Genomic DNA, 13,155 nt, shown 5'->3' with positions numbered 1-13,155 from the left:
CTATGTTTTTAAAAAGTCAGTAAATGGGGCAGAATGAACTGTTTCGCTGCCAGAAGAGGCTGCACTGATAGCCAGGTGTAGCGGTGGTAAGGATTCACTCCATGGTGCTGAAAGCTAAGCTCCGCTGTTGGGACAGCTTTATGTAGGCCCTAACAGTTTGTGTGCACCGTTTGGCACCGTTATAGTGCAATTAATGTATTGTTTAGTGTTGTGTATCGTTGTGGCTTTGCTGGCATGCATTAAAAAAAATGGTGGCATTTGCCCCACCAAGATTTACATGCTAAAATCGCCACTGGGTATAAGCACAATTATCAGTGGTTTGTTGTTATCAAAACTAATGTGAAATGTGTTAACATAGAAACGTAAAACATGTCCCTTGAGGTATCAGTAAATGTAACATGATTCAACTTTATCTGACAGAGTCAATGTGAGTGTACATGAGTCCTTTTGTGCTCTCAGTCCTTCGCACACAGTTTACAGTCTCAATGAAGAGCGTCAGCACAGTCCTGACAAGCTCCTTCTCTACGACCTCCTGGAGCAGGTCATCTGTGTGACCCTCTGACAGTTTATCACCGGGGCCAGTTGAAGCTGCTAGACACTAAAAGGGGTCCAGGTCCCATCTCTGCTGAGCCAGGAGGGTGTTAGTGCTTGGGGTGCTGGGATCCCCGGGCCTCCCTGGGAGCAGAAAGATAAAGCAGGGTATAGTTTACAATGGTTTATATTCTGTTCCATTCCATGTTGCAAGAGATATTTTGCTGTACCTACTACAGTTATCACTTACTAAGTAGTAACTGGATTTGTCAGTGTCTCGTATTTACTGTCAAAGGCAGTTTGGGACTTTCCTGATTCTAACTCATTTTAACACGCAGTCTTAAAATACTATGCAATACCGTAAAGATTTAACCAAAAGATTGATAGGGAACTATTCTAAATATAAGGAATGACTAGTCCTATATTGAGAAACCACCCACATGACTTTACAACACGTAAAATCCCCCTGACACAAAAAGAGAAAGCGTGTCTGTGGGGGTGTTTTCACACGTAGCAGTTCGGATAGGTTTAGAATGTGCACACACACATGTTCTCACATGCTAAGTCAGTGTCACAAGATCATGAGTCAGAAAAACACCATCTCATTGATTATTCTGGTCTCAACAGCATCTCTACACCTTTAGAGGTTACAGTACATCATCTAGTCTCTCTCTCAGCAACCTACAAACAGTGGAAACTCTTTGTAGTAAACCTGAGACAGAAATGTGTGCAAATCAAGTAAGAACAGCAGAAAAGTTACCTCTCCATCTGCGATAGCCAAAGATGGCAGCAGCAATGACCATGGCCACTGTCAGTGATGTGCCCAATGCAATAGAAAGGGTGTCACATTTACTTTTACTATGCATTGCTGGTGGTAGGTCTATTTCATCTGTGAAGAAAAAAGATTGAGAGGCTAACAATGTTATTTTGCATCATCAAACATATATATTTGGCTGATCTAACACATAATACATAACAAGAAGTTGCAAATGTTCTCAGTGAGAAGTTCAAAACACAAACAAGCATTTTGGAAATAACCCGATTTTACACCAGACAGGCCGGTGCGAACAGAACTTCCCCAAATCTTAACCAACAGTGAAATGTGAAATTTGGTTTTCATGGAAAGATGGATGCTCTTTATCTCCACCATCTCCATTGCCATCTTTAAAGCCTTTTCCCTCCCGCGTTGACGTAGAACTCTTTTTGTTGAATGGAAGGGTAAATATTACGCTTTGACACCATGATCACTGAGGAATGCACCCATCTCCATTGCCATCTTTAAAGCCTTTTCCCTAGAACTCTTTTTGTTGAATGGAAGGGTAAATATTACGCTTTGACACCATGATCACTGAGGAATGCACCCATCTCCATTGCCATCTTTAAAGCCTTTTCCCTCCCGCGTTGACGTAGAACTCCGACAAATGTGTTTTGTTGAATGGAAGGGTAAATATTACGCTTTGACACCATCATCACTGAGGAATGCACCCATTTATAGCACCTTTTAAATCAACAACACATCTGCACTCAACGGTAAAATAAATAAAGAGTGTAGGCCTCACCATAACCTCCTAGTTTCCATTACCTTGTGCAGTCAGTACAATGTCACGGAGTCTCATTTCTAGGGTATCGGTGTCAAGCAAGAGGTGTGAGGCCAGACATTGCAAAGTGAAAATAAAAACAAGAGATAAAACATTTTGACGGGTACCTACATAAGGACTTGATAACGCATTTATAAGCAGTGCATAAGCAGCTTATTCATATGTTATGTATGAGTTATGAATGTGTTATGAAGTCCTTATTCAGGTACCCTTCAAATAAAGGGTTATCAAACGTGATCAAAATGCACGTCATACCTGGGATGTCAAACCTGGCTGATGGACCCTTTGGAACGTCCCCTTCCTCCACCAAGGCACAGGTGTAGTTGTTTTTGTCAGAGGATTTCACTGTTATCGTGCTGGTGACTTGGAACAGCTGGTCTGGAGTTCTAACAGTGGTGTCATTGGACTTTATGTTCCCGAGACTCCTGTCTTTCCAGGTCATCGTGGCCAGAGGATAGCCCTCAGACTCACAGACCAGCTCTACCTCATCCCCCCGACGCCTCTTCATGCTTTTAACAATGGTTTTATAGGAGGCTAAAAGATAGATGAACGTAAAAACTTACTTTACTATGCAACAACATGAACATAAAGTGTAATTACAGCATTACTACTTAGTTTTATGAGCAACTTAAAGTGTTACCACAATTATTTTTAAAAAGTTTAACGTTTCTTACTCAATACTGAAAGACTGGAAATTAGAATTAGCCTAGAGTAATGTTCTGTTACACTGACAGATTCATGACTAACCTTTAACAGTCAAAGTTGTCTGTTTGTAATCAGCTCCCGCCATTTCCACGAGGCATTGGTAGGTCCCAGAGTCATTGATCCTCAGCATAGACACCTCTAGCTTGGCCCACCCATTGGTCATCTCTTCTGTCACCAATCGTACCCTGCCACGGTACTGGTGATTCTGGGAAGTGAGGTCTTCCTGTCTGTTCTCCAGCCTGTACACCTCCACAACTGGAGGAGGCCAGATGCGATGCCATATCACTGACAAGTCTGGGCCCTGGCCCCCAGGTTGGAACCTGCAACCCATGGTGACTACACCGCCGAACTCTGCCACGTGGAATGGACTGTCCACCTCCACTGTGAACAAGGCTGTGTGGAAAGAGAGAACGAGAGTTGTGTGTGTGTGGGGGGGGGGGGGGGGTTCTATGAACTAAACAAACAAAAAACCAAATGTGGCCCTGAGTCTCTATTGTATTGTATTTCATTAAGTACTTAAAAACATCAATAACATACCTGCAAGAGTGGGCCATAAGACTACTTGTAAAACCAAAAGAAAGGTCTGCTCCATTCTAACTAGACAAGAGAGAAAACATTTGAAATGTTGCAACCACAACCTTTTGTAAGTGGAATTATGAGTCAGTCTATTTAAATAGAACACACCAAAATGACTGTACAGATGTCGGACCTTAATTGGAGCCAGTTTGTTACAGCAGGAAAATAATCCTGCAGCAACAGGAATTGTGAAGTATTATGTGGATTGTAATGAATGGACATTTTTGTAGGGGTTGACACATTTTTCGTTAGGGCAAATAAAGTCTGAAATTTCAAAGTGGAAATTAAACTTTAGAAGCCTTTTAAAAACTGAAATACACTACAAGTTTTCATTTCCTGCTGAGCAGGAAAATGCTCAGCAACAAGAGTGATCAAATGAAGATCCTACATCTTTATAAGGCTGGCCTGAGCTTGTTCTCTAGCGAGTCAGCAACTGGTGATCCAAAGGAAAAAGAATATGGGCATACAGTGCATTCGGAAAGTATTCAGACCCCTTGACTTTTCCACATTTTGTTACGTTACAGCTTTATTCTAAAATGGATTAAATAATTTTTTCCCCTCATCAATCTATACACAATACCCCATAATGACAAACATCCCCACAGCATGATGCTGCCAACACCATGCTTTACTGTAGGGAGGTATGCCAGGTTCCTTCCAGACGTGATGCTTGGCATTGGTTTCATCAGACCAGAGAATCTTGTTTCTCATGGTCTGAGAGTCTTTTAGGTGCCTTTTGGCAAACTCCAAGTGGGCTGTCATGTGCCTTCCGTCTGGCCACTCTTCCATAAAGGTCTGATTGGTGGAGTGCTGCAGAGATGGCTGTCTATCTGGAAGGTTCTCCCATCTCCACAAAGGAACTTTGGAGCTCTGTCAGAGTGACCATCAGGTTCTTGGTCACCTCCCTGACCAAGCCTCTTCTCCCCCGGTTGCTCAGTTTGTCGGGGCAACCAACTCTACGAAGAGTCTTGATGGTTCTAAACTTCTTCCATTTAAGGATGATGGAGGCCACTGTGTTCTTGGGGACCTTCAATGCAGCAGACATTTTTTGGTACCCTTCCCCGGATCTATGCCTCGACACGATCCTGTCTCGGAGCTCTACGGACAATTCCTTCAACCTCATGGCTTGGGTTTTTGCTTTTACATGCATTGTCAACTTTGGGAACTTATGTAGACTGGTGTGTGCCTTTCCAAATCATGTCCAATCAATTTAATTTTCCACAGGTGGACTCCAATCAAGTTGTCGAAACATTTCAAGGATGATCAATGGAAACAGGATACACCTGAGCTCAATTTCAAGTCTCATAGCAAAGGATCTGAATACTTAAGTAAATAAGGTATCTGTTTTTTATTTTTTAACATTTCTAAAAACCTGTGTTCACTTTGTCATTATGGGGTATTGTGTGTAGATTGATGAGGAAAATTGGTATTTAATCAATTTTAGAATAAGGCTATAACGTAACAACATTTGTAAAAAGTCAAGGGGTCTGAATACTTTTTGAATACACTATATTTATGAATCTCTTGTTATGTTGCAAACATTTAATGCACAGTCATCATTCGAACTTGACAGGCAACCTCATAATTAGACCATACTGGTATGAGTCAGTATGCCCGCACACACACTTGGTCAAGAATAGAGGATGAAAACAAATGGAACACATCAGGCTTAGTGAATTGCATAAATTCAACTTTTAAATCAATACAATAAACCCACATTCAAAAATATGTTGGGGTGTGCTGACATTCTAATTGTTCTTTGTCCAATGATTTATTCTGCCTTTTGCTTGAACATATAATAAAACAATTGATCAAAATATTATATATATATAACATCTGGATAAGAGATATAGTCGATTTGAAGACTATATCACAGCATAATAATATACCATGGAAAATATATATGTAGAAAAACATGAAAAAGATTTGTGCAGAGCAGAGGGGATATTGAGACTTAACAATAGCATTTCTGTATTTAACCTGAGAATAGTGGATTTGGGAACGCCTTTGAGTAAGTCACCAAAAAATATAATGGATTTTTAAAAAAAAGATACTAGACCATTATTACCCTACTTGCATACACTTAAAGATAACTTTAGAAGCATCTCAGGAGACTGCATAATCTACCACCTTTTAAAATAAAAGCAATTAAGCCAAATATGTTGGCATATAAACAAAATGAAGTTCAGCACTCACTAAATGCAGTACATGCAGTCTTCTACCTTAATAGAAGTATTTCTTGTTCCTTCAGAGGCTCTTTCATAATCATATCACAGCTGTAACATATATTGTTATGTAGAGCAGTATTTATATTCCTATCTACTTCCCGTACTGTAATTCTCCTCCCCCCAAGTCATGCAGTTTCCTGATAGTGACTGTGTGAAATGCCTTCACTTTGGCTGGACACAAAGTTTGCGAGTTGCCTAGTAGTAGCTATGATCAAATCCCTTATTTCCTTTACAATGAAAACTTCTGAATTTACAGTGATGGGGCAAGCCCAGCAGTCTACTATGAATAGCCTGAACAGAAAGTGAGCCAAAAGAACCTATTACAAAGGAACACCCTGCCCAGACAATTTCGTTGTTTATTGCCAAAGTTACTAATTAACCTAAACTACAATAACCATACCCACCCTCCCTTTACAAATAAATCCTAATTGTATGAGACTGGAGATAAATTCTCCTTGATATAAAACAGTAACGCCTCAGCTCTCTGGTCACCATAGCAACACCCACCCATAGCACGCGCTCCAGCAGGTATATCTCACTGGTCAACCCAAAAGCCAATTCATACTTTGGCCGCCTTTCCTTCCAGTTCTCTGCTGCCAATGACTGGAACGAACTGCAAAAATCACTGAAGCTGGAGACCCATATCTCCCACACCAGCTCACAGATCACTGCACCTGTACATAGCCCATCTGTAAACAGCCCATCCAACTACCTCATCCCCATACTGTATTTATTTACTTATCTTGCTCCGTTGCACCCCAGTATCTCTACTTGCACATTAATCTTCTGCACATCTACCATTCCAGTGTCTAAATGCTATATTGTAAATACTTCGCCACCATGGCCTATTTATTGCATTAACTCCCTTATCTTACCTCAATTGCACTCACTATATATATTTTATTTTTTCTACTGTATTATTGACTGTGTTTGTTTATTCCATGTGTTACTGTGTTTTTGTATGTGTCGCACTGCTATGCTTTATCTTGGCCAGGTCTCAGTTGCAAATGAGAACTTGTTCTCAACTAGCCTACCTGGTTAAATAAAGGTGAAATAAAAAATAAAAACATCATCATGAATAAAATACACTGCTCAAAAAAATAAAGGGAACACTAAAATAACACATCCTAGATCTGAATGAATGAAATATTCTTATTAAATACTTTTTTCTTTACATAGTTGAATGTGTTGACAACAAAATCACACAAAAATGATCCATGGAAATCAAATTTATCAACCCGTGGAGGTCTGGATTTGAAGTCACACTCAAAATTAAAGTGGAAAACCACACTACAGGCTGATCCAACTTTGATGTAATGTTCTTAAATCAAGTCAAAATGAGGCTCAGTAGTGTGTGTGGCCTCCACGTGCCTGTATGACCTCCCTACAACGCCTGGGCATGCTCCTGATGAGGTGGCGGATGGTCTCCTGAGGGATCTCCTCCCAGACCTGGACTAAAGCATCCGCCAACTCCTGGACAGTCTGTGAATGGAGCGAGACATGATGTCCCAGATGTGCTCAATTGGATTCAGGTCTGGGGAACGGGCGGGCCAGTCCATAGCATCAATGCCTTCCTCTTGCAGGAACTGCTGACACACTCCAGCCACATGAGGTCTAGCATTGTCTTGCATTAGGAGGAACCCAGGGCCAACCGCACCAGCATATGGCAGTCAGGCTACCTCTGGCAAGCACATGGAGGGCTGTGCGGCCCCCCAAAGAAATGCCACCCCACACCATGACTTACCCACCGCCAAACCGGTCATGCTGGAGGATGTTGCAGGCAGAACGTTCTCCACGGCGTCTCCAGACTCTGTCACGTCTGTCACATGTGCTCAGTGTGAACCTGATTTCATCTGTGAAGAGCACAGGGCGCCAGTGACGAATTTGCCAATCTTGGTGGTCTCTGGCAAATGAAAAACGTCCTGCACTGTGTTGGGCTGTAAGCACAACCCCCACCTGTGGACGTCGTGCCCTCATACCACCCTCATGGAGTCTATTTCTGACCGTTTGAGCAGACACATGCACATTTGTGGCCTGCTGGAGGTCATTTTGCAGGGCTCTGGCAGTGCTCCTCCTTGCACAAAGGCGGAGGTAGCGGTCCTGCTGCTGGGTTGTTGCCCTCCTATGGCCTCCTCCACGTCTCCTGATGTACTGGCCTGTCTCCTGGTAGCGCCTCCATGCTCTGGACACTACCCTGACAGACACAGCAAACCTTCTTGCCACAGCTCGCATTGATATCCCATCCTGGATGAGCTGCACTTCCTGAGCCACTTGTGTGGGTTGTAGACTCCGTCTCATGCTACCACTAGAGTGAAAGCACCGCCAGCATTCAAAATTGACCAAAACATCAGCCAGGAAGCATAGGAACTGAGAAGTGGTCTGTGGTCCCCACCTGCAGAACCACTCCTTTATTGGGGGTGTCTTGCTAATTGCCTATAATTTCAACCTGTTGTCTATTCCATTTGCACAACAGCATGTGAAATGTATTGTCAATCAGTGTTGCTTCCTAAGTGGACAGTTTGATTTCACAGAAGTGTGATTGACTTGGAGTTACATTGTGTTGTTTAAGTGTTCCCTTTATTGTGTTGAGCAGTGTATAATAGAATATTTACTAGTGGGCGCCATTTCCTCAACCAAAGCTATCTGACTATCCCTATGAACCTTCCTCTATAGGAGGGCCCTGTTCTTATTATACCTCAGGTGTCCGTATCAAGCTATCTGCTTTAGTTTTTAGATGATCGATCTCTGTCAAGGGAGGAGCTGTTATTTATATATTGTGTATATTTATTTGAAAACATTTCTGTTTGTTGGCAGTGTCAATTCTTGCACACTTTTTCAAATGACTGTATGTGGCTGGACAGGCAAACGCCGCTGAGTATGAACCTGTAAACCAATCAAAACTCGTTTACTATCCCCGGTCCTATCAAAGACAGTACAGGAAGAAGATGGACAGAAACCTCATTGTTCTCCAGTGGCTAGCAAGCCAGTTAAAATGGTCCCTTTCCTAAATTAGCCATGTATAGGACAAGTAGTGTAAATCTAATAACGTCATCAAGGCGTAACCCACTGATTTCAGTCATAATGCCAAATATGAAATGACACATTATCCCTATCAATAGTAGGATGAATGCAGTGCAGCTTACCTCAGACTGTCAGGATGTTCCTTTTCTAGCTCACAAGCTACATTGATGATTTATTTGATCAATTCTTGTCTCTCACTATCTATTCAGCTCTCCTGTGTCCCGCTCCCAGAGATCAACCAAGTGCTATTCACCAAGCATGGGCTGATTCCCTCACCTGTGAGGAGAACCATCCTACTGCAGTTTGAACTAGCCCTGCAGTCACTATTTAGGCATTAGGACCACATATGCATTTGCCTGTTGTCTTTTCTTTGTGGATTTTGTCTTACACAGTCTAGTGCCTTTTAGAGTTGAAAAACACCCACTACAGATACACATGCTTGTTTGAGCATCTCGAAGACTAAAGTCCATGTAGAATTAGTTTAACAGATGACAAAACAGATCATTTTACTATTGTAACATGCAGTGGGGAGAATTCTAATCTCCCTGTCAGGAGCCCAGAGTTCTCATCTCTGGACCACACAAGCTTTAGATTGCATTATGCTAAGGCCCTTGTCTCTCTCTACATCAGTCAGCTACATTGGTGACCAGGGTGGGATCCTTTCGATATGCCTATGGGACCTGGGCATACAAAGAGAGAAGGGGGAATACTGAAGCATGCATTGATGACAGTTCTAGTCTCCATCAGAGGCCCAGGCTTTCGGCATAAATGGTAAAGCTCTCATTCCTCGACTGCAATTTTGTAGGGTGGCAGGTAGCCTAGTGGTTAGAGTGTGGGGCCAGTAACCAAAAGGTTGCTAGATTGAATCCCTGAGCTGACAAGGTAGAAATCTGTTGTTCTGTCCCTGATCAAGGCAGTTAACCCAGGCTGTCATTGGAAATAAGAATTTGTTCTTAACTGACTTGCCTAGTTAAATAAGGCTTAAATAAAATACATTGTAAGATTGTGCCCTCCATGGCACTTGATTTACTGTGCATTTGGAGAGTATTCAGACCCCTTAAACTTTTCTACATTTTGTTTATTTATTCTAAAATGGATCAATAAAATTATTCTCAATCTACACACAATACCCCATAATTACGAAGCAAAAACAGGTTTAGACATTTTTGCAAATGTATAAAAATAAAAAAACATACCTTATTTACATAAGTGTTCAGATCCTTTGCTATGAGTCTCGAAAGAAATTGAGCTCAAGTGCATCCTGTTTCCATTGATCATCATTGAGATGTTTCTACAACTCAATTAAGAGTCCACCTGTTGAAAATTCAATTGATTGGACATGATTTGGAAAGGCACATTTAAGGCCCCACAGTTGACAGTCCATGTCAGAACAAAAACCAAGCCATGAGGTCAAAGGAATTGTCCATGGAGCGCCGAGACAGGATTATGTCGAGACACAGATCTGGGGAAGAGTGCGAATAAATGTCTGCAGCATTGAAGGTCCCCAAGAACACAGTGGCCTTCATCATTCTTAAATGCAAGAAGTTTGGAGCAACCAAGACTCTTCCTAGAGCTGGCCGCCCAGCAAAACAGAGCAATCTGGGGAGAAAGGTCTTGGTCAGGGAGGTGACCAAGAACCCAATGGTCACTCTGACAGAACTCCAGAGTTCCCCTGTGGAAATGGGAGAACCTTCCAGAAGGACAACCGTCTCTGCAGCACTCCACCAATCAGGTCTTTCTGTTAGAGTGGCCAGGCGAAAGCCCCCCTAAGTAAAAGGCACATGACAGCCCACTTGGAGTTTTGCCAAAAGGCACCTAAAGACTCTCAGACCATGAGAAACAAGATTCTCTGGTCTGATGAAACCAAGATGAGACTCTTTGGGCTGAATACCAAGCGTCACATCTGTAGGAAATCTGGCACCAACCATACAGTGAAGCATGGTGGCGGCAGCATAATGCTGTGGGATGTTTTTCAGCGGCAGGGAGTGGGAGACTAGTCAGGATCGAGGGAAAGATGAACGGAGAAAAGTACAGAGAGATCCTTGATGAGAACCTGCTCCAGAGTACTCAGGACCTCAGACAGGAGTTAAGGTTCACCTTCCGACAGGACAATGACACAAAGAACACAGCCAAGACAATGCAGGAGTGGCTTCGGGACAAGTCTCAATGTCCTTGAGTGGCCCAGCCAGAGCCCGGACTTGAACCCAATCGAACATCTCTCGAGAGACCTGAAAATAGCTATGCAGCATTGCTCCCCATCCAACCTGACAGAGCTTGAGAGGATCTGCTTTGAAGAATGGTAGAAACTCCCCAAATACAGGTGTACCAAGCTTGTAGTGTAATACCCAAGAAGACTCACGTCTCTAATCGCTGCCAAAGGTGCTTCAGCAAAGTATTGAGTAAAGGGTCTGAATACTTATGAAAATGTGATTCGTTTTTTATTTGTCATACATTTGCAAAACTGTCTTAACCTATTTTTGCTTTGTCATTGTGGAGTAGTGTGTAGATGGATGGGGGAAAACAATGTTTTAATCAATTTTAGTATAAGGCTGTAATGTAACAAAATGCGGAAGTAAAGGGGTCTGAATACATTCCGAATGCACTGTACCTTGATTGCTAGGTTACATTATATTTAGATACTTAAAATACTGCCTGAGACACCTTTTGCTATTTGTCTCCGTACTTAAATGTATATGCATGTCTATTACATTATAGAACGGGCTGTTTGGATCCTGGATGCTGATTGGATGAGGATCGTTCCAAGCCTTGCTGTAACAGACAAACCTATGCCTGCTAACAGTTCCATCTAAAAATTAACACTGCACCTCCATAAGAATATCATGTTCATGTTGCTGTCCGAATCTTCTCTTGTATTTATCTCAACTCGCACATTATTTCTCCTTGCTTCTAGCCTAGCATTTTGTTCGGTACAGCAGGGGTTAATATAGGCCTCGCTGTCTGCCTGTCTGACCTCAAACAATGTTTCAATTTCAATCTCTGTAGTACCATAAATATGGTGAACATTGCCCAGACGTGACAACTTTTTTCGCATCAACGTCATTATCATGGACATATCCAAGTAAATGCCAAGAGAAAAAAAGTTCAAACAAACGAAAATGTAGCTAGTGTACTGTCATTCTAGGTTCAATGTTTGACTGACAGTTAGCCGAAGTTGGTTAACTAGCTAGCAAGTGACGAACAGTTATTTTGAATAGCAACCACAGAACAATGAGCCAGACATTTCACCGGGTGTATAAATGTGAAGCATTTGGTTGGCGTTTCCACTCACTATCATATATGTGATGAGAGAAAGCCCAGTGACCGGCAGCGGGAGAATATGCCAAAAGATGGATTTTGGCCGACATTCTGCAATTTTACGCAACGACGAAACATTTGATCTCCAAACAGTTTTCTGTTTCCAAAACAATAATCTGTAACAGAGTGGACTGCGTTTTGTAGACTTTACCCTTTGCTAAAGTTTCTAAAAATGGCGTTGTTTAGGAGTGCAAGGGCGAATTGAATTATTGCACACTTCACAGAGTAGGCGAACCCGAGTGGAGATATTCAAATTGATGCTAGAACCCACCAATAGGATCTCGCTAGGCTACCTGCCGCCACATATTGGCCAGCTGCTATTTGAGAACTCATCTGGTTTAAGAATCAAACTCTGGTTATTTTATTGTAAGGTACATTGTATAATTCTACAACTGTTTTTAGAGAAGTTTGTATTGCAAGGTATACTTTGTGTTCTGGGCTCCCGAGTGGCGCAGCAGTCTAAGGCACTGCATCTCAGTGTTAGAGGCTTCAATTCCAGGCTGTATTTTCAACCGGCCGTGATTGGGAGTCTCATGGGGTTGAGCACAATTGGCCCAGTGTCGTTAGGGTTTGGCCGAAGTATACTGTCATTGTAAATATGAATTTGTTCTTAATTCTTTCTGGTTGAAAATGTGTACAGTAAACTATGCCATATGTATTGGCGCATATGCAGCTGTCGTTTTTAAACCTCCATTCTAGCCTACATGACACACACACACATCTACATGCTTTTATTTGGGTTTCTATGCAAAGTATATCATTCAATGTTTCTTTAAGCCTGCAGCTAGTTACTTGAAATAAGACAAAACATGATAAAAAAAAAGTGAATTCACTGACAAGAGAGAGAGCTAGTTAATGAAATACAATACAAAATTGACATGTACAATAGCTGGCTAGTCAAACTACCATTGTCTAGCTTTCAATACATTGGCTAAATGAAGTTACCGCTTCATACGATCCAAGGCAATTCATATTACATGTTGCATATTTCAAGTGCACTCGAAAACAGATACAGTGGTAAGAAGAAGTATGTGAACCCCTTTGGAATTACCTGTATTTCTGCATAAATTGGTCATAAAATTGGATCTGATCTTCATTAATAACAATCATATACTATGCAAAAAGCGATGCATCATGTTGCCTTCTCCTCCCTCCCCGCGTTCGTCTTTTTGCCCGGTTCA

At 41.9% G+C, this 13,155-nt stretch overlaps 1 protein-coding gene across 5 annotated transcripts; it reads right to left on the bottom strand.

Annotated features, from left to right (window-relative positions):
• Positions 1-219: 219 nt before the first annotated feature.
• On the bottom strand, positions 220-13,130 carry LOC112219871 (programmed cell death 1 ligand 2). 5 transcript variants are annotated; one of them, XM_024381375.2, is made up of 6 exons: positions 5,607-5,705; positions 3,372-3,431; positions 2,877-3,227; positions 2,385-2,663; positions 1,292-1,420; positions 220-675 (listed from the first exon to the last, which is right to left on the bottom strand). In XM_024381375.2, the coding sequence occupies exons 2-6, from the start codon at positions 3,424-3,426 to the stop codon at positions 599-601; spliced, it is 891 nt and encodes a 296-aa protein (XP_024237143.1). In that variant the 5' UTR covers positions 3,427-3,431; positions 5,607-5,705; the 3' UTR covers positions 220-598. The 5 variants fall into 5 exon arrangements, with proteins under 5 accessions (XP_024237143.1, XP_024237144.1, XP_024237145.1 ...); XM_024381376.2 differs by having other exon boundaries at positions 3,372-3,427; XM_024381377.2 differs by having other exon boundaries at positions 5,633-5,690.
• Between the last annotated feature and the right edge of the window lie 25 nt (positions 13,131-13,155).

This window comes from Oncorhynchus tshawytscha, linkage group LG20, assembly GCF_018296145.1.
Source record: "Oncorhynchus tshawytscha isolate Ot180627B linkage group LG20, Otsh_v2.0, whole genome shotgun sequence".
Lineage (NCBI taxonomy): Eukaryota > Metazoa > Chordata > Actinopteri > Salmoniformes > Salmonidae > Oncorhynchus > Oncorhynchus tshawytscha.
The sequence above is the reverse complement of the archived record's forward strand: the minus strand, read 5'-3'. Positions and strand labels throughout refer to the sequence as shown.

What these genes read in the sequence shown, in the direction of transcription:
- LOC112219871 (XM_024381374.2), bottom strand. Translation starts at nt 5,679, where the DNA reads ATGATTATGAAAGAGCCTCTGAAGGAACAAGAAATACTTCTATTAAG. An exon ending in CAAGAAATACTTCTATTAAG is followed by an intron (nt 3,428 to 5,632) that starts GTAGAAGACTGC and finishes TTGTCTAGTTAG; the next exon opens with AATGGAGCAGACCTTTCTTT. An exon ending in AGCCAGGTTTGACATCCCAG is followed by an intron (nt 1,421 to 2,384) that starts GTATGACGTGCA and finishes TTTTCTTCACAG; the next exon opens with ATGAAATAGACCTACCACCA.